The 20,361-nt window shown below is 37.1% G+C and overlaps 1 protein-coding gene across 6 annotated transcripts in view; it reads left to right on the top strand.

Annotated features, from left to right (window-relative positions):
• The window catches only part of Nipped-A (Transcription-associated protein Nipped-A), a 1,216,281-nt gene that overhangs the window by 253,463 nt on the left and 942,457 nt on the right, over positions 1–20,361 (top strand). For all 6 annotated transcript variants that reach the window (XM_090382460.1, XM_090382459.1, XM_090382462.1 and 3 more), the window contains one exon: positions 11,778–11,835. In XM_090382460.1, the coding sequence (XP_090238586.1) occupies positions 11,778–11,835 (58 nt within the window). The remainder of the gene's footprint in view (positions 1–11,777; positions 11,836–20,361) is intronic.

The following is a 20,361-nucleotide window of genomic DNA, read 5'->3' as shown; positions in this document are numbered from 1 at the left end:
TCAAAAAGAACCACTGATTTGCATTTTACACAGTGAACTGACTGCAGCAATTTGTTTTAGCATTATAAATAGAAATTGCAAGGCTGAAACAATTCGAAAATTCTCACTAAATGTAGATATTAGTCATGAAAAAGGAATCTTACTTCCTCTGAAATAGGCGCCTCCATAGCCAGGTGGGCAGGAGCAGCAGTGCGTAGCATACGCTTCTTGATTTAGACCGGGGTTCGAGCCCGTGACCACCAAATACCGGAGGATGCGGAAAGGTCAGGGAATGGCCACCACATATCCCCGGAGCAATATGGCCTTAGTTGCTAATGCTCCTAAAAACCAAATAACAAACAATAACAATCCTGTGAAATAATTTAAAGTTAGAAGTGAAATGCAAGCTGAAATTATACCGTTATCTGAAAAAGAAACTCCTCATTAGTGTCCAAAGGCTCATTGCAGTATGAATTTATGTAATTGCAAATAAAATATGATATGATCACCTCTTAAAATAATAGGATGTGATCACTTTGTTGTTTGGAACCCACTGAAAGGTATAGCTTTAAAAATTATCTCAAAATCAGTTGTTGCTTTGCCAGTGAATATTGAAGTGAATTCAGTAGTGAACAGCTACAGGTTTCTGTAAGTACAAAGTGAAAGTGAAGTGATGTGTAATATTAGAGCATTAAACCCTTCCACGGAGGTGTACATGTATGGGAATTTTCTTGTTTTAGCGGAGTTATAACTGATAATAAAGCAATGAAAGATAGAAATTTCTTTCAAAGAGGTAAAAACACTTTTCTTAATGAATTTGTATGCTGATTTCAAATAGGTTCCCAGTTTTTTCCTATCACAGTTGTAATTTCATTACAAAACATGAGAGACTGGTTACAATTATTTTTTTTTTTATTACTTTACAGTTAAACCCAATACATTGTATAAATGTAGTTAAAATAATTCAATATCCCATTACTTTTTACAGTGACTTCTTACTTTACGTGCATTTAAATTACGCAAATTTAAAATGACACCTGGCAACCATATTTACGAAAAGTGCCACGAGAGGGGGAGTATATACCCAAACAGATATTCAACCTTGACGAAGTAGGTTTTTATTGGGGAAAAAATGCCTGAATGCACTAATATTTCCCTTGCTGAAAAGACTGCACCTGGTGGCAAAAGATAGGCTAACAGTTCTGTTTGGTGTGAATGAAATGTGTGAATGAAAACACACTATGAAAACCCATGTGCCATTAAAGGTTACGACAGGTCGTACATGCCTGTGTACTGGTACTCAAACCTTAAAGGGTGGATGACTGATGTTATTTTCAGAAGTTATCTTGAATCTCAGTTACAACCAGAATTGGAAGTGTATTGCAAAGCAGAAGGAATTCCATCTCAATATCTTACTTATTCTTGATGATGCCACAAGCCATCCAGTACTGTTGATGTCTGTTCTAATATCAAGATTGTGTTTTTCCTGGCAAATACAACTTCAGTAGTCCAGCTTATGGACCAATGTGTGATTAAATCTTTTGAGGCTCAGTATTTAAACACATTCTGGTTGATGTACATGACAAGACTGATCACAAACAGACGAGTATGCAGCAATATTGATGAGCCTTCAATATAAAAGGTGCTTTAAAATTCATTGATGCTACATGGTGTGGAGTTCCACATAACTGTATTCAAACTGCTAGCTTGGGGGGATATACCCAGACTAAAAGGTTAACATTGGCCGCAGGCAGAGGCAAAAGTGATTCGTGCGCTGCTTCGATTAGAATGAGCAGCAGCGTGGAAAGATAGGTGATGGAGATTTCCAGGACTGTTGGGAGTCATAGTGGAACAAGTAAATATATGGGCTGTGTTAGGGTATCCAAGAATAGGAACAGGTGCATGTATACTTGCATATACACCAATGCTTGGAGTATAGTTAATAAATTTAATGAGCTTGAAGTGCTAGTCAAGACATCAAAGGCAGATATTTTTGGGATATCAGAGACTTGGTGTCACACAGATATAAGCAGTACAGAATTAAAATTTGGGGAGTGCAATGTGTACAGGAAGGATAGACAGGACAGAAAGGGAGGAGGGGTTATGCTGTTAGTTAAGAAACATAAAATCTAAGGAAGTGCATCCAATTGATGTTTGTGGACAATGCAGTGTTGCGTCTGTCTGATGTGAAATAAGCACTGGGAAAGCAAAATTGAAAGTAGGAGTGTGGTATAGGCCTAATGACTGATGATTGGAAAAAACAACTGTACAGAGAAATAGAGTGGGCCAGTAAATCAGAATGTCTTATGATGGGGGATTTTAACTTTCCAGATATTGACTGGAACTTGTGGGTTGGTCCTTGCACACTAGCAAGACTTTGTGGATTTATTGGATGACTGTTTTTTTACAGCAACATGTTTGAGAGGCAACCAGAGGGAGTAATACTCTTGATCTGATTATCAGCAGTGATTATTCATGCATTAAGAATTTGCAGATAAAAGAACCACATTGGGTGACAGTGATCACAATGTACTGATGTGGGAATTACTTAAAGATGTAACTACCATCAAGGCTAAAGGGAAGGGCTTTTGCTTTCGTAAAGGTGACTACAGAGGTCTCAGACAGTTTTTAAATTCTGTACAGTGGGATCAACTGATGATGTTACCAACGTTGAATTCTAAATGGGAAGCCTTCAGAGACTTAATTTTGGAGGCTAGTAGGCTTTTCATTCTGACTAAGAAATACTATTCAAAGTTTACACCTAAATGGATGTCAGATGAATTAATGAGGCTCGTGGCTGAGAAGAAAAATGTATGGGATGCATATAAAATATCAGGTGACACAGAAGCCTATGTCAGGTATAAACAAGTCTGTAATCAAGTCACAAAGGAGATTAGGCAGGCGAAGGCAGATTAAGAGAAATCTTTGGCAAAGGATGCAAAGAAAAACAGCAAGGAGTTGTTTACTTATGTAAACTCTAGAAGGAAAGGGATGAATCAGATTGGACCACTTCACATAGATGGGTTGACTTTTTACCATGTACCACTAAATTGTAGAATGCTTTAGCTCATGCAGGAGCACTAATGGCCTAAATTTCCTGAAGACCAGAAATGCGAACAGTGGGTACCGAGTCAATTCTCTCCTAATCCGTTTGCTATATGAAAATTTTCTTCACTCAACGGAAACTATTTTAAATGTAACTTACAAGGGGAATTCAAAATAATTCGCTATAAAAGGACTTCATTAATCAGAGGTCCGACTGAGTAATTTAGAATTATAAAAATGGTTATACAGTTTTATATAGAAAATATCTTAAAAATAGACAGTAAAAAATGCAAATTTAGTTAAATAATTTTAAGCTTATTTGAATAGTAGGCAAACGTGAAAAAAATTTATGGAATATTACAAATTTCAAAGTGCACTGCTTCCAAATGTCACACGTCACTGTTAATAAAGGTACCTGTACGTCATACCATTGCATACTGTCCCAAAAAAAAAGCACTGGTTAAGACACAGCATGGGTTTGTTAAAGCGAGGTCTTGTCTGACCAATTTGATTGGATACTATGATGTGGTCACAAAGGAACTGAATGCAAAAATAATTTTGATATCATATACTTGGATTTCAGGAAAGCTTTTGATACTGTTGCACATGAAAGACTGCTGTACAAATTGGAGAGGTATGGCATTAAGGGTAAGTTGCTACAATGGATAAAGAGATGGTTGAGTGGGAGATGACAGAGAGTGGTAATCAATGGATACTGCTCTTTGTGGACAAATGTTATTAGTGGAATTCCCCAGGGCTCGGTGCTGGGCCCATTGTTGTGTAGTATATTCATCACTGCTATGATAAAGGTGTATTGGGTTTAATGTCCAAGGTTGGCAGGGTTGCTAACGACAGTAAAGGCAGTATGCTACTGCAACTGGATCTAGATAAGTTGGGAAAATGAGCTGAGAAGTGGCAACTGAAGTTTAATGTTGACAAATGCAAAGTACTGCATATGGGTAGCAATAACCAAAGAGAAACGTACCAACTGTGTGGTACTACACTCAGGGAAGTGGAAAGTGGAAAAGACCTGGGGGGTAATTGTGCAATCAAATATGAAGTTCGCTGAGCAGTGCAGAAGGGCTGCCAGGGCAGATCACGGAGTCTTGTCAATGATATAGGAATTTCGCTAGTAGGGACAGGAAGGCGATTATCCCGTTATACAAGGCAACAGTCAGGCCACACCTACAGTACTGTGTTCAGTCTGGAGGTCTCACTTTAGGAAGGATGTAGAGTTGCTAGAACGTTTACAAAAAAAGGGCAACAAGATTGGTAAGGGGAACATAGGGGTGCTCTTACGAAGAATGGCTTAAGTTCTGCAAATTGCAGCACCTGGAGAGTAGGCACCTGCGAGGCAATCTGATTGAGGGGTATAAGGGCTTGAATGGGTTGAGCAAGCTGAATGCTGATGGGATTCTTCCTCTTGCTCACACTAAGAAGGGGCACAGTTTCAAATTAAGGAAAGATAGTTGTAGAATAGATGTGCGGAAATTTGCCTTTAGCCACCGGGTAGTTGATTGGTGGAACAGACTTCCATCTTTTGTTGTGGAAGCTGATAGCCTAAATAAATTTAAGGCTGAGCTGGACAGGCATTTGGAACGAATGGAGGGGTGAAATGGGAGGTTTTTTTTCCTCTTGCTGATGGTGCATAAGCTTGCTTTCTTGCATTGTATGCTTCTACTAATGCTATTGCAAAGTTTGTGTTGTGGTATAAGTTATGCCCAGATCTTACAACTCCTTCAAAGGCTCTAATATGATGAAGATTATGCACAAGCTAAAGGTAAATGCATGAAACTCGCTAAAAAGATGGGGTTAACCGAAGTGGAAGCAATGATGTCGATAATTTAATTGATTTTCATCATCAAGAATTGTCAAATGAATGTCTCTTTGCACTGTAGCAGCATAGTGCCGACCAGGTCTAGCCGAGTGGGTAAAGTGCCTGCTTGACAACCCAAAGGTTGCGGGTTCGAATCCTGCCTTGGACTTGGATCAAAGTAAATGCAAAAACTTTGGGAGGTGCATTATGGCCACAAAAGACCATGCGCCAGCAACTAACAAAAAAAAAAAAAAAAAAAAAAGCAGCATAGCATTCAAGAGAAGGAGGCAGCAACAAGCAAAAGCCCAGGCATTAAAAAGAATGGTGCCTTGACAGTGAAAGGAATATCAAAATTTTATGTCTTATGGATGAAGATCCATAAGACATAAAATTTTGCATTAAATCTTATGGATGAAGGCCTAAATCTGTTAACTGATAAAGATTGTAATCTAGAACGAAGCTCTAAAGTGCAGTGTAAAGTTACACTATTACTTGGTTGCTAACTCACTCTGGGTTCCTTTTTCAAGTGCTCAGGGGAGGCCGCCGTAGCCTAGTGGTCAGGTGCGCAGGTGCATAAGTACACGTGTCTTGAGTGACCGGGGTTCAAGCCCGTGACTGCTGAATACGGTGCTGTTTCTTGTATTCTGTGTATCTTGTAAACTCCTGACTGTTTGGTCGTCCCAGAGTATAAACAGAAAACTTTAGTCAAGTGAACCCTCCATCTCCTGGGTTAGTGTAACCCCCACCTATTTGGTCTGAATCCAAAGGATTCAGACCAAATAGGTGGGGGTATGGCAAATTGTGGGTATGGCAAATGGCATTGACTTTTTACTTTTGTTCAACAATTCACATAATCCATTTGAACAAGCAGTAAAAAAAACTTATTCTGGTCACTTAGAGGACATCGAAAGTATGACTAATAGATTTTCTAAATATTCATTGTGATTGTATGCCATTGGGATTTAGTTAGGAAAGAGCCACACACACATTGCAGAATGTGTTGTGTGATTTTTTTTACACCTCCATGGGGTGGCAATGATTGTGTTTCAGTAATTCTTTATATCTTACTTGAGACAGTTTATAATCATATAATTAAATTATGAAATAACAAGGGTATCAAAGTTACATATGGATAAACAATAATAATAATTGCATGGTAATTATATTATTTATTTAATACAGTCAGTTCTGCTATAACGCGGTACATGTGTTCCTAAAGATCTCCATGTTATGGCATTTCACGCATTAAAAACAACAGGGTTTATGGGAAAAATAGGGACGGGCAGAGCACTCAAAAAAAAAAAAAATTTCAGTGTGGTAAGTAAAACACTAAAAAAAAAAAATTTAGAAACCCAATAAAATTGCTAACACAGGTTTAAACATTTTAATATATCTAATAAATAAATAAATATTACAGTAAATACACTGAGACAAAACATTATGACCAGCGAATCTATATGCAAATCAAAGCAACTGCAGGTGAAGTACGAGTGTGCACAGGTCAGGACACAGTATAAAAAACACCTGATACTGAGCTCTGTTAATCAGTGTTACTCTAGTTCTTCAGATGAAAAAGGCAGCGGACTTAAGCGAGTTTGACAAAGGCCAGATTGTAATGGCCAGACGATTGGGTCAAAGCATATCCGAAACGACATGGCTGGTGGGGTGACTCACAGTCAACCGTCACGGTATGTGGGTGTCGTTTACCTGGGGAAGTGATGGTGCCTGGATGCATTGTGGGATGAAAACAAGCCAGTAGTGGCAGTGTCATGCTTTGGGTGATGTTCTGCTTGAATACCCTGGGTCCAGTCATCCATGTGCCAGGCACTCTGATGTCTACCCTCTACCTAAACATCATTGCTGACCAGGTACACCCTTTTGTGGGAACGGACTTCCCCTCTGGTGGTGCCGTCTTTCAGCAGGATAATGTGCCATGCCACACCACCTGTATTGTTTGAGATTGGTTCATGGAACATGGAGAAGACTTCCAGGTATTGCCCTGGCCTCCAAATTCCCCAGACATCAATCCCATTGAGCAACTCCGATCTGCGGCGTCTCAACCACGCACCTTATAGGAGTTATAGGATCTGCTGGTTACGTGTTGGTACCAGATACCACAAGGCACATTTAGAACTCTTGTGCATCCATGCCTTGCCGGGTACGAGCTGTTTTCGCTGCACGTGGAGGACCAACTTCATATTAGGTAGGTGGTCGTAATGTTTTGGCTCATCGCTATAATATTTACATACTAATTGATATTTCTGTTCACTGACCTTTTTTTTTTTTTTGTGGATTGTAAAATTTAAACAGTAATAAAAATGAGCAATCAATAACGAGGAACAGCATGCACAAATTGCACAAGTGAGATATGCAGTAACAATTTGGTGCATTAAAAATAGGAATGAAGAGAAGATTCTGAAAATTTATTTATGATTGAAGATTTCATGGAATGGGAAACACATTTCACCATAATAAAGTAAAAATGCACAGAATTCCAGCTATCAGTATTATCGAAAATGCAATAAGATTGTGTTTACTACCCATTTATAATTAGATTGCACTAACAGAAAAGCCTAATAAATCGGGAACTGCAAATTGCTTTACGGTAGTGACCTCCAGAAATGTACTCTTCTGCTCATGCTATCACGCCTCACGAAATTTCTGTTCTAACTGAAAAATGTGAGCTCTTGAAGACATGAGTCAGCCTACAATATCTTGTACAGTGTGTCTCCGACCCATACAACTATTGTAATTGGGGAAATATAGCTCTTACACATTTGACATTTTTTAAGCTTCGTGGACTTGTATGTATTGCTGCACAGGTCACAATGTTCAGCTTGGTGCTGGGTTTTGCATTCACTTGGTGTTACTCACAGACAAAATCGCATGAGCCAACGCGAAAATCGCATTATACGTTCCCTAGTATATCAGTTGTGTTGACGCAAATGCATTGCCAAAATGTGCATTATAGCAGAACCGACTGTATTATTATTCTTTAGTCTGGTTCATGTAATTCACAAAAACTTGACTTGTTAGAGAAAGATTGAAAATAGATTTGGAATCAGCATCATCAGCATCCAAAAAAATCATCTAGTTCACATCTCCCCCCCCCCCCTTCAGTGAAAAATGCTTGATGTGTTTTATTAGTGACTTTCTCAATTGATATTCTCAATATGGACAAGCAAGATCTTTTCCCTATACAAAGAGCCATAATACATTCATTTCGGTTTAAATGGGTCTGAGATATCTAAACAAGATAAAAATGTCAATTATTAGTCAAGAGAAATTTTTAAAGTCAGGTACTGCATTAATATTGGGGAGAAATTACATATTTCTCATTTAAAATGTTAAGAATTGTTAAGTTTGATTTGAATGAACATGGTTCCAGTTAATTTGCAGCAGTTTTAGTATTAGCCATATAGTGCAAGGAAACCCTAGGATTTTGCTGTACCTGTCAAAAAAAAAAAAAATCATCTTATGGAAGCAAGATATTTCATTAATGATCTTGTTTTTTTGTTTTGTTCAGACTAATCTTATTGTGGCTCTTCTCTGCATCCATTCAGCAGATCCATATTTCTCCTGAAATGAGGATTCCAGACAGGTATGCAGCACTTGAGATGAGGCTAAACCATTGCCTAGGGCTTACAATACCAAGATCCCGGTCATTTTTTTCTACTATTGATACAAAAAATACCAGTTTTTCGGTACTAATTAAAAAAAAATAATTGTTTATAATTTAATCACATAAAGGTGATTAAATTATCTCTACTAGCACATGTTCAATAAATCATCGATAGGACACATGCAACATTGCAACCTGTCCACAGTTCTCGGACAATTTCATGTCTGACCGTATCGTAACTCCCAAGTCCCGTTCCTCCACTACTGACTTTAGTTCAACTCCACCAAGTGTATAAGTTATTTTGGGGTTGCTGTTCCCCATGTGTAAGACCTTGCATTTTGCTGAATTAAAGCATAGCTGCCACTTTTCTGACCATCCCGGAAGTCTATCTAGGTCACTCCGAAGAAGCTCTGCTTGGCGGCGATCATTAAGTACTTTACTGATCTTTACATCATCTGCAAGTTTATACCTCACGCCCTCCATCCCTTCATAGATGTGTTTTAAGATAATCAAAAACAACAGTGGTCCCAATACTGATCCTTGGGGAACCCCACTTCTTACATTAACCCAATCTGAGGAATAACCATTTATCACAACCCTCTGCCTGGTGCCTTCAAGCCATCGTGCTATCCATCTAAGGATTTTCCCTATGATTCCAGGCTGCTCCAACTTATACAGTAACCAGTCATGTGGAACTGAGTCAAATGCTTTGCTGAAATCCAAATAAACAATGTTGAAATTATTCCCTAAATCCAGCTCATGATTAACCTGTCAAAATGACTAACCAGATTTGTTAAACATGATTTTCCCTTTACATTGGAAAATAAAGGGTGGAATTCTGTAGGATCAAGGGTGGAATTCTGTAGGGAACTCCTTCCCTCATTTTTGCCTTCCCAATGCTTATGTCACATCAGACTGATTCAATATTGCACTGTCCAGCAATACCAACTTGATGTACTGCCTTAGATTTTGTGTTTTTTAACTAATAGCAAAACCCTTCCTCCCTGCCTATCATTGTCTGTCCTTTCTGTACACATTATACTTCCCAAATTCCAATTCTGCTTTCGTTATATCCATGTGACACCATGTTTCTGATATTCCAACTATATGTACCTGTGATGTCTTGACGAGCACTTCAAATTCATTAAATTTATTTACTATACTCCTATGATTTGTGTACATGTAAGTATACACGAACCTGTTCTTACTATTAGTTACCATAACACAGCCCATGTATTTACTTATTTCATGATGACTCCTAGCATGGTCTTTCATTCCCACTTCCTGGGGCTGTTGTCTCCTTCCCCATCCCCTTTCCCCCACCCTGGTTGTCGCCCATCCCTCTTTTGCCAGGTGGCCCATTTGAAGAAAGGGGATTCACTTACCGTCTCCTCTTTCTTTCTAATCAGGCAGCCACTTCCACTACTGCCTCTTCTATGTTTCTGCCTCTTATTTTATCCTATGCTCTTCCTATCACTCCATATTTTCTTTCAACGAAATTCTTTATTTTTTTTTTCTGGGCTCTCCCTGGACGCTTTGACCACCTCAGGGTTTGCCCTGCCAGAGCTTTCACTCCTTACTGACCTGGCCCGCCTCCTTGTGGTGAGGACTGTAGACAAGGGGGCTTTTGTGTTCTCCACAAACCCCTTGGCTAAGAGGCCAGATAAAAACAAATAAATGCAACCTTCACTAACACACACCAACCTATGCTATCTGGCCCTTATAATGTTTGCACTCATCACAGAGTTAAATTCTGAGTTGGGGGAAAGCCCAGAGCTGCTACAAATAACACTATGTACTATGCACTATACGTTTGGTCTAAAATTTGAAAAGGGTTTGTTTGTGATGTTTCTAGTGGTTGGGGAATTCTGCATTAGGTGAAATTTCATTGAACTGACTGAGGATGTATTTTGCCTCTTTTAGCCAGATAGTTGCAAACATAATGTCAATATTGAAGTTATCATTGATGTTGACCTGAATATTTTGTAAATGGCTTGTTTTATTTCTCAATTTTTCAAGATCCAGTGCCTGGTCAGGAAACCCCGACAAATAATTCTAAGTAACCGTTTTGCTAAGTTGTAGCCTGGTGGTTATATTTCCAAATAGCACTGCATTTTTGTAGCTCTCTGATCATCTTGACTATTTTATAACATTGTTGTGTATCGTCATTTTTGGATATTACGTTTTTTTATAGCTATTGGATCTTGCCCATCAAATATTCAATGAATCCTCATAGTCCATGCATAATGGAAATTACCTTCAAAATACCCTTGGCAACTGGTAGGAAGATAGAGACCAGTATCCTGGCCAAGTGGTTAATCGCATTTGAATTCTCGTGATTATTTTCTTTGGGGACATCTAAAAAATGTGGTTTACACTTCACATCAGTAAGGCAGAGGAACTGCTGCAGCAAGTTTTAAATGCCTCAGTCCACAACACACCTGTCATTTTTTTCAGTGCATTCATCAATCTATGCATTATTATGTTGAAGTTTGTGTGGCACTGTAGGGTAAAAATGTTGATGCTACAGATAAAATTTCTTGAACAGACTTTTGTTATTGGTTGTGGGACACTCTTGCTGAGTCTAAGGGAAGTTGAAAATTATTAGAAGAAATGTTCAAAGCAATGGGTAAAATTTATTATTTTTACCTTAAAGAGCCATTCCTATTTTCAGTTCCTACTAATAATTGGTCCACTCTTTCTTTAACCTCCTTATTGGTCATATGGATTGAGTAGAAATTTGGCACAACTACTTAAGTGTTAAAATAATTGCCCTGCAACAGTTTACTCCAGTTTTGCCACACTGCATGTATTACTTTTGAAACTACATTCTTCTATTCTGTTGTTTAGTAGAAAATTTTATGACTAGTTTGTTAATGAATTAATATAAAATATTACATGTATTGGGACATCCTGTATATATGGAAATTGAGAGAGTTAAATATATATGTAAAAACTTCATTTTTACAGTTGTATTCTTATGGGCAGTCAGCATTTGATTCTAATTGTTTTCTAATAATTACTCCTGAATTGAGCTTATTATTTTCTTATAATGGTCCATGAATAATATTTTTAAATGCTGTTACCAGTTCTTAAAATGTTCACTCAAAATGGACTGCAAGTTGAGAGAAAGACAGCATTTCTGTTTCAGCAACAGCTATTCATGTAAGCATTTTCGAGATATAATAATAAAAAAGGTAGTTCAACTTAAAAATGCCACAATAGTTTTAACAAGAAAATAAATCAGTAGTTCATTTTTATAATTACAATATGACATTATAGAACATAATAAATAATAATTTTTATATTTTTAAGGATACAAACTGGCCGTTCGAAGGAAGAGAAGGAGGTACTGGAACACTTTGCTGGTGTGGTATGTATTTTTCCTTCATGTTTTGATTTTTGGCTAAATTTATGTGTTAATTGCTTAAAACAGGTTTAAGCCAACTTGGGTGGGTTATCATATCTAAATAATAAAGTTATTAGTTAATGATGCAGAAACCTAAGCTTTACTTTTCCAGTTAATTATCCCTTATAATAATTGACTTGATGCTCGAGAATCATTCATTTCAGGCATGTTTTATTAACACACATGTGCTTTCAATCAATTATATATGAAACAATTCAGTTTTAAAAAAAAAAGCCAAAGAAATGGCGCGAACTTTCAGCTATTCATATAATTAATTTTGTGTTTGTTGTAATTCTAGTATTTTAGAATAAAGAAGTATATTGGCTAAGATAAATATAATATAATTGACCAGGCTTTTATTCCCCATTCTCCCCAGCTAGCTGTGGTCAAAATTAGCTTTACACAACTGATATAAGTATAGTGAAAAACATTTAACACAAAATGGTTAGTAGCAGTATTTTTTTTCCCCTGAATATCTATGTTAACTGAATTTTACATTAAGGGAAGAAATAAAGAAAAAGTTGTGATAAAGTAAATGTGGAAAAGTAAGAGTCACATTTTATTTAAACATATGATTTATTCATTTAGTTTAATTTTTCTTTCTATTATCAGCAAACTGTTCTAATTGACCAATACTCAAACCTGTTATTTTTTGAATAAGCCTCCAAGTAAGTGATGTAGACACTGAACAATATCACAGCACTAGTAAAAACTGTACATTTCTTATTTGGTCTGGTAGCTGTTTGTTTAAAAAAAAAAAAAGAAAAGAAAAAAAAAAGTTAGCTAATGTAATATAATGAGATGTAATGTAGTGCATTACATCTCAGGCATTTTTTATGTTTTTTTCTTAAATTAAATTACTTTTTATTATTTTTGTGATTAATAGAAATGAAAATTAATTACTAAGATTATAACTTAATTGAGCACTTAATAAATTTCTCTAGGTTTGCATTCTCTAAACTTAGCCATTTAGTTTAATTGCAGCAGCAGCATAATATTTATTACTCTCTACCCATATTGTCTCCCCCCCATTTTAAGTGTTTTTTCCTCTCTGTATAAATGTACCTCCTCATAAGTAACACAAAGTTCATGAGTCATGCATAACAATATGTGCAAAATGTGCACAGACTGTCTAAAGCTAACAGTACATTCAATCTATGAATTTCAGTTTTCCATACAATTTGTATAGAAAAAATAAATAATAATTGTCAGATTTTTATTTTTCCAATTTTAATGAAATTTGGTTTGGCTCAACAAATATTTTTAACATGAAAATCCATCCACTAGAAGTCCATCTGTTACATCTGGACGGACAGACATGGTGAACACAATAAGCCCTTAGCATGCGCACGCGCGCGCACACACACACACACACAATGGAATCTCGTGAATACAAAGTTCAAGGGACCTAAATTTTCACGTTTTGTAATAAAGTCCCCCAAAAGTGTCAAAATTTTACCTTTTAATAATAATATCAAAAATAAATTAATAAAAACAAAAGCCTTGTCTAACAATACAGTAGTAGAAATAACATATTTTTTAAAGATTTTATTTTATTTGTAAGATAAACTAAGAGAAAAGCAATATTAACGGAAGTGAAAATATTGTACAGTATATATTTTGATGTATACAATATTTTAGTATCACAGTAAAAAGAATTGTAATCTTAATATAAAAGTGACATACAAACCATTAAATTTTTAATAAATTAATCTAATTTAAAGAAAGAATCCAATATTGTTTGCACAGTTTTTGTCCTATATGCATTTTCAACTACAGCACAGAGTTATCAAATGCAATAGTTGTTTTTTTATCAACGTTACTGCAGGCCAACACATTCTATATTATGTTCAATGCATTTTGGCCATCTTTTTTAGATGGCAGTGTGTGTGCTTCTTCACTTCCGCTGTTGCTGGTAACAAAAACAATTATTTTGTTTGGTAACCAGCAGCTCTTCTGCTGTTGGCTTTGCAGAGGTAGCAGCTTCATCCACCTTCACAAACTCTTCAAATTCGCCAACAAAATCCATATGCTCCTTCAAATTCCTCTATTGCTCACTGTTGCTATCATATTTGTCTGCCGGACCATGTTTTTCAATGATGTTCTTTCCAAAGCCACTCTTTCTGCAGCAGTTGATTATTACACTTGTAATACTTTCCCAAGCAATAACAAGATTACGGTTGGCATCCAAGACATACCAATTTGGTTGCAAATTGTTCCCTCCTTCTATGTTGTGGATTATGTACGTTATCAGGCGGACTCAATATGCTCTCTTGAGGTTATAAATAATGCCTTGATCCAGTGGTTGCATTAAACTGGTGGTACTGGGGGGGGGGGGTAAAAACAACAGCTGTATATTTGTCAATTTAAGTGTCTTGGCAGAATGTGCTGTATAATGGTCTAGAATCATCAAAATGTTCCTTTTTTCTGAAGCCATTCTTCTGTCCAATTTTGATAACCAAGACTGAAAAATTTTGACCATAAGCCAAGCACTTCTAATTGGCCTCATAATCACAGGGAAGTTGGTTAATTGCTTTAAAACATCTTGGCTTAGAAAACTTACCAATCACAAGTGGGTGTAGATTTGTTATGCCATTCGAATTGCAGCATAACAGAACAGTACGTTTTTGTTTACTTAATTTTCCACCATGTCTAAACAAAACAGAAAATGTTTTGTTTGGCAGCAAATTATAAAATAAACCTGTCTCATTAAGATTAAGAATATCCTTTGCCTCATATTTTTCTAGGATGGACCATACAGAACACAACCAGTCTGTAGCCTTTTCTTTGTCGACTAATACAGACTCACCACAAACATTTCACAAAACCAAGTTATTTCTGTCTCTAAATCTTTGGAGCCAGCCACTGCTGCATTTGAAGTTGCTAATCCCATGTTGCTAGCTAGATAATTTGCCTTTTCTTGTAAATTCAGAGCTGATATTGGCAAATTAGATGTACACATTTGTTGGTACCACTCAGTTTTTTTTCAAGCTCTTCCTGTTTTGCACCATGAATTTGTTTCCTGTTTTTCATCGCTGCTCCAGTGTCATGCACTTCAAGTCTTTTTTGGTTTTTGAGTACTGTAGATAAAGTAGGTAAAGGGATGTTGTATTCCTTTGCAATGTCCGTTTTGCTTCTTTCCATCCTATCAGCTTCTTCTATAATTTTTAGTTTAATTTCCTAAACCTACTAGATAAGATTTAATATAAACAAAAGAGACAACTTCCGCAAAAGACATCAGCTCAGATAAAATGGCATAAAAAATAAATTGCTGTATACGATAGCAAAAGACTCTGAACTGGGTTAACAATTACAACTGACCTTATTCCCATGGAGAGTGAGGGAGTGCATATAAACAACTTAGAAAAACTATTTATTCTTTTTTAATTTATCATCCTTCAGAAAGTTGTTTTTCAGAGTGCACTTGACATTGTAGCTACCATAAACCGCTTTTGTTTACACAAAACTTATTTCTAACAAGTCAGTGCCATCCTTTGGGAAGTAGAGAGCCAGGTGACTGGGGGCACTAATCGGATCGCTCTGCCAAGATTTGCATTAAACATACAAAATGACAATATTTATTTGTCACGGGGTGAGAAAGAACTTTGTAATACATATTAACCGAATTTTGTAATATATTACATGGTATATAATTACATAGAAAAGCCTATCCTTTCGCAGGGGAATGGTATGTGCTTCATATAAACGAGTACTTTGTATAAATAAATATAAATAAATATTTGTATAAATTAATATAAATATGTATAAATAAATTTGTATTAATGAGATTTTAGCGTATATATTAACTGTAATTTAAGGTCATAGTTACAGTTGATGGAAAAATAAAAAAATAAAGAACAAAAATGGATAAGCAAGTTATGACAAATGCATCAAAATGTGCAAAGCAGCAGTAAAGGATGCAAAAGTATATAGCATTAGCATTAGTAGAGGCATATGATGCAAGAAAGCAAGCTTATTCAGCATCAGCCACAAAAAAAAAAAAAAAAAAAAAAACACACACCACTCCCATTTCACCCCTCCATTCGTTCGAAATACCTGTCCAGTTGAGCTTTAAATTTGTTTAGGCTATCAACTTCAACAACAAGTGATGGAAGTCGGTTCCACCAACCAACCACCCGCTGGCCAAAGGCAAATTTCCGCACATCTATCCGACATCCGTCCTTCCTCAATTTGAATTTATGCCCTCTGAGGTGATTATTCTGAGCAAGATGAAGAATCCCATTGGCATTGAGCATGCTCAAACCATTCAAAGCTTTATACACCTCTATCAGATCACCTCGCCGGTGCCTAGTCTCCAGACTCTGTAATTTGCAAAACTTAAGCCTTTCTTCGTAAGAGCAACCCTTTGTTCCATTCACTAATCTTGTTGCCCTTCTCTGTACCCGTTCCAGCAGCTCTACATCCTTCTTGAAATGAGGCCTCCAGACCTGTATACAGTAATACCCCGAAGTTACGCGATAGGTGGGTCCGACGAAAATCGCGTAAGTCGAATTCGCGTAAGTCGGGGTACAACTTTGCATATAAATAGATATAAATTTTGCTTAATTGGGACCAAGGACTAACAAAAACACTAGTTTAGAAGAAAAATATTAATAAAATTGCAGTTCTTTATACATATTAATACAAAATATGTATTAAAAAAACAAATGACTTACGTTAAAAAGTTATTTCGATGTCGATGGCTTCATAAAATCTAACAAATTCGTCTGACGACACAGCGCGTTCCTTTTTTTCACGCAGAATTTCTTCGTAGCAAGCTAATAATTTTTTTATTCCTTGCTTTGTAGCTATAACGCGTTCTTCGTTGGAGTCTTGTTTTCTAAAATTTTTAAGCCCTTTAACAATTGAGATCTTTTCAATTTTCAACCTGTCAAGTTTGCAATTGTCATGTGCTTTTCGCCGTTGCTTCATTTAGGCCTGTAGCACGTGCAATATCACATGGTCTTTCATTTCGCTCAAAGCGTTTCACAATTTCATATTTTTTCTCTATCGACAGAGCCGGACTGGCCATAAGCCTTACCGGGGAAACCCCGCTGGGCCAGTGTGATTTTGGCCATAAACCATAGTATGAGGCCACTACAAATTTTCCCGGGTAAGAATTTTTGATCCAGTCCGCCTCTGTTTATCCATACTTGCTTTTCTTTTTCTCTCTGAATCTGCAGTGTCTTCACCAGGACGCTTCCTTTTCACACCTTTTAATTTTACTAATTTTTAGGGAATAAAGCACAATTACAAAACGAGGAGCACCCTTGATACGCATAAACAAAGCTGCGCGCATGCAGCAACTGAATAAACAACACCATAAAGGCAGAGATACACTATTAACACCTCACATTTCTAGGGGTTACTACCATAAAACAATAAAAATCCAGTTGCGTTTCTGCAAGTGAAATCTGTTATAAACGGGTAGTAAACTCCATCTAATTGCATTTGCGATTATACCGATAGCTGGAATTGTGTTGGTTTTTACGTTATTATGGTGAAATGTGTTTCCCCTTCACTGATATAAAAAACATAAAAGCAGCAAAGTTGAATTTTGTTCATCTTTCGCTTCAATCTCCGCCGTCGCACCGTATATCGATAACATATGAAAAACGACCTTGAAGATAGTGGGCGGCAGCGTTGCCAAACGAAAAAATCAAGAACCGCGTAACTCCGAGTTCGCGTAAGTCGGGGTAGCGTAAGTCGGGGTATTACTGTATAGTACTCAAGATGTGGCCTAACCATTGCCTTATACAAGGGAATAATCACCTCCTTATCCCTGCTAGAAATATTCCTGTATATCATTGACAAGACACCATGAGCTACTCTTGCAGCTCGTCTGCACTGCTCAGAGAACTTCATATCTGCCTGCACAATTACCCCCAGGTCCTTTTCATTCTCCACCACTGTCAGTGTAGTAACGCAGAGTTGATATGTTGCTCTGGGGTTACTGTTTCCCATATGTAGTACTTGACATTTGTCAATGTTAAACTTCATTTGCCACCTCTCAGCCCATCTGTTCAATCTTTCCAGATCCTGTTGCAGCAGCATAGCGTCAGTAGTGTCCTTAACAACCCTGCCAACCTTTGTATCATCTGCAAACTTGGACATTAAACTTGATATCCCATCATCAATATCATTCATAAACACCGAAAACAACAACGGACCCAACACTGAACCCTGAGGAACTCCACTAATAACATTAGTCCATGTTGAGCAATGTCCATTGATTACCACTCTCTGTCTTCTGCCACTCAACCATCCCCTTATCCATAGCAGCAATTTGCCTCCAATGCCACACTGCTCCAATTTGTGCAGCAGTCTTCCATGTGCAACAGTATCAAAAGCCTTTCTAAGATCCAAATATATAATATCAAAGTTATTCCCTGCATCCAGTTCTTTTGTGACTACATCATAGTATCCAATCAAATTGGTCAGGGAAGACCTGCCCTTAACAAAACCATGCTGCGTCTGAGCTATAACTGAATTCTTGTCTAGATGATCCTGCAGTGCTTCTTTAACCAGTGCCTCCATTAATTTACCTGGAACAGAAGTTAAACTTACAGGTCTATAATTACTTGTGTCAGCCTTTGATCCTCCTTTGTGAATTGGGGTTACATTTGCACATCTCCAGTCTATGGGTACCTCCCCTGAGTCCAAAGAAGCTCTCATAATTATGGCTAGGGGTTTGCTTACTTCCTTTGCTGCCTCCTTTAATATAACTGGATAGATCCCATCCACCCCAGGTGCCTTTTTTTATGTTTATCCTCAACAATCTCTCCTCCACTTTCCTCTCAGTTATTACAAAATCATCCAGCTCACTGCCAATGTTTACTTTACCTACATCATTCTCCTTCCTGAATAACTCCTCATGCGTGAATGTAGATGCAAAATACTCGTTTAGATTGTTAGCCACCTGAGCAGGATCCTCAACTGTTGAACCATCAATATCCAGTGGACCAATCTGATTCATCACTTTCCTTCTTGAGTTTAAATATGTGAAGAACTCTTTTCTGTTTTTCTTTGCATCCTTTGCCAAGGATTTTTCGTAGTCTGCCTTTGCCTGTCTAATCTCCTTTGTGACTTGGTTACAGACCAACTTATATCTATCATAGGCTTCCATGTCACCCATTAATTTGTATGTATTCCATGCATTTTTCTTCTCTGCCACATGTCTCATTAGTTCATCTGACAACCATTTACACCTAAACCTTGAACAATATTTCTTAGTTGGTATGTAAAGCCTGGTAGCCTCCAAGATTAGTTCCTTGAATGCTTCCCATTTTGAGTTTGCTGTTGGTAACATCATCAGTTGGTCCCACTGTATAGAATTTAAATACTGTCTCAGACCATCATAGTCACCTTTACGAAAACAAAAACCCTTCCCTTTACCTCTGATGGTAGTTACCTCCTTGAGTAAATCCCACTTCAACACACTGTGATCACTGCCACCTAGTGGTTCATTTATCTGTAGATTCTTAATGCATGAAGAATCACTACTGATAATCAGATCAAGAGTATTGCTCCCTCTTGTTGCCTCACGAACATGCTGATGTAGAAAACAATCATCCAATAAATCCACAAAAGCCTTGCTAGTGTGCCAGTGACCAACCCACAAATTCCAGTCAATATCTGGGAAATTAAAATCTCCCATTATAAGACTCTCTGATTTACTGGCCCACTCTATTTCCCTGTTCAATCTCTTATACTCATCAGAGTCATTAGGCCTATAGCACACTCCTACTCTCAATTTTGATTTCCCTATGCTTATGTCACACCAAACTGACTCGACACTGCCCTGTCCATCGATGTCGACTGGCTTCACTTCCTTGGACTTTATGTGTTTCTTAACTAATAGCATAACCCCTCCTCCCCTCCTATCCTGTCTATCTTTTCTATACACATTGTATTCCCCAAATTCCAGTTCCGCATTACCTATATCTGTGTGACACCACGTCTCTGATATCCCAACAATATCTGCCTTTGATGTTTTGAGCAATACCTCAAATTCATCAAATTTATTTACCAAACTCCTAGCATTGGTGTACACGCAGGTATACATGTAAGAATAGATAAGACTGATAAAGTTTGCATAAATGGAGGTGAAAGTTACACAGTGCCAAGGACTAGAAGGGTAAGGATAGTAGAAAAAAGAATTATGTAGATTTGAAAAAGGCGAAAGAACGTTCATATCCTAAAATTTATGATGAATTAAGAAAATTATGGGCTGAATTGCAAAGCAAATTTGGAGGTGAAGGAATGTAAAGTAAAATTATTAATACCAAATGATTAAACAAAATAAAGGTGGTAAAGCTGTCACCAGAAATGGGTGGGCAAATTTAGTCAGATCGAATACAGGGAAGGCAAAAATCCAGTCTGATGTCAGCAGAAGTAAATATTGATACATGGTTAGGTATTTCATCAGGGGACTGCGCCTAACCATGTATCAAGTACAATGAAAAAAAAAAAAAAAAAATTAGCACATTC

The sequence above is a fragment of the Mastigoproctus giganteus genome, chromosome 10 (assembly GCF_048544385.1).
Source record: "Mastigoproctus giganteus isolate SK-2022 chromosome 10, ASM4854438v1, whole genome shotgun sequence".
NCBI lineage: Eukaryota > Metazoa > Arthropoda > Arachnida > Uropygi > Thelyphonidae > Mastigoproctus > Mastigoproctus giganteus.
The sequence above is the reverse complement of the archived record's forward strand: the minus strand, read 5'-3'. Positions and strand labels throughout refer to the sequence as shown.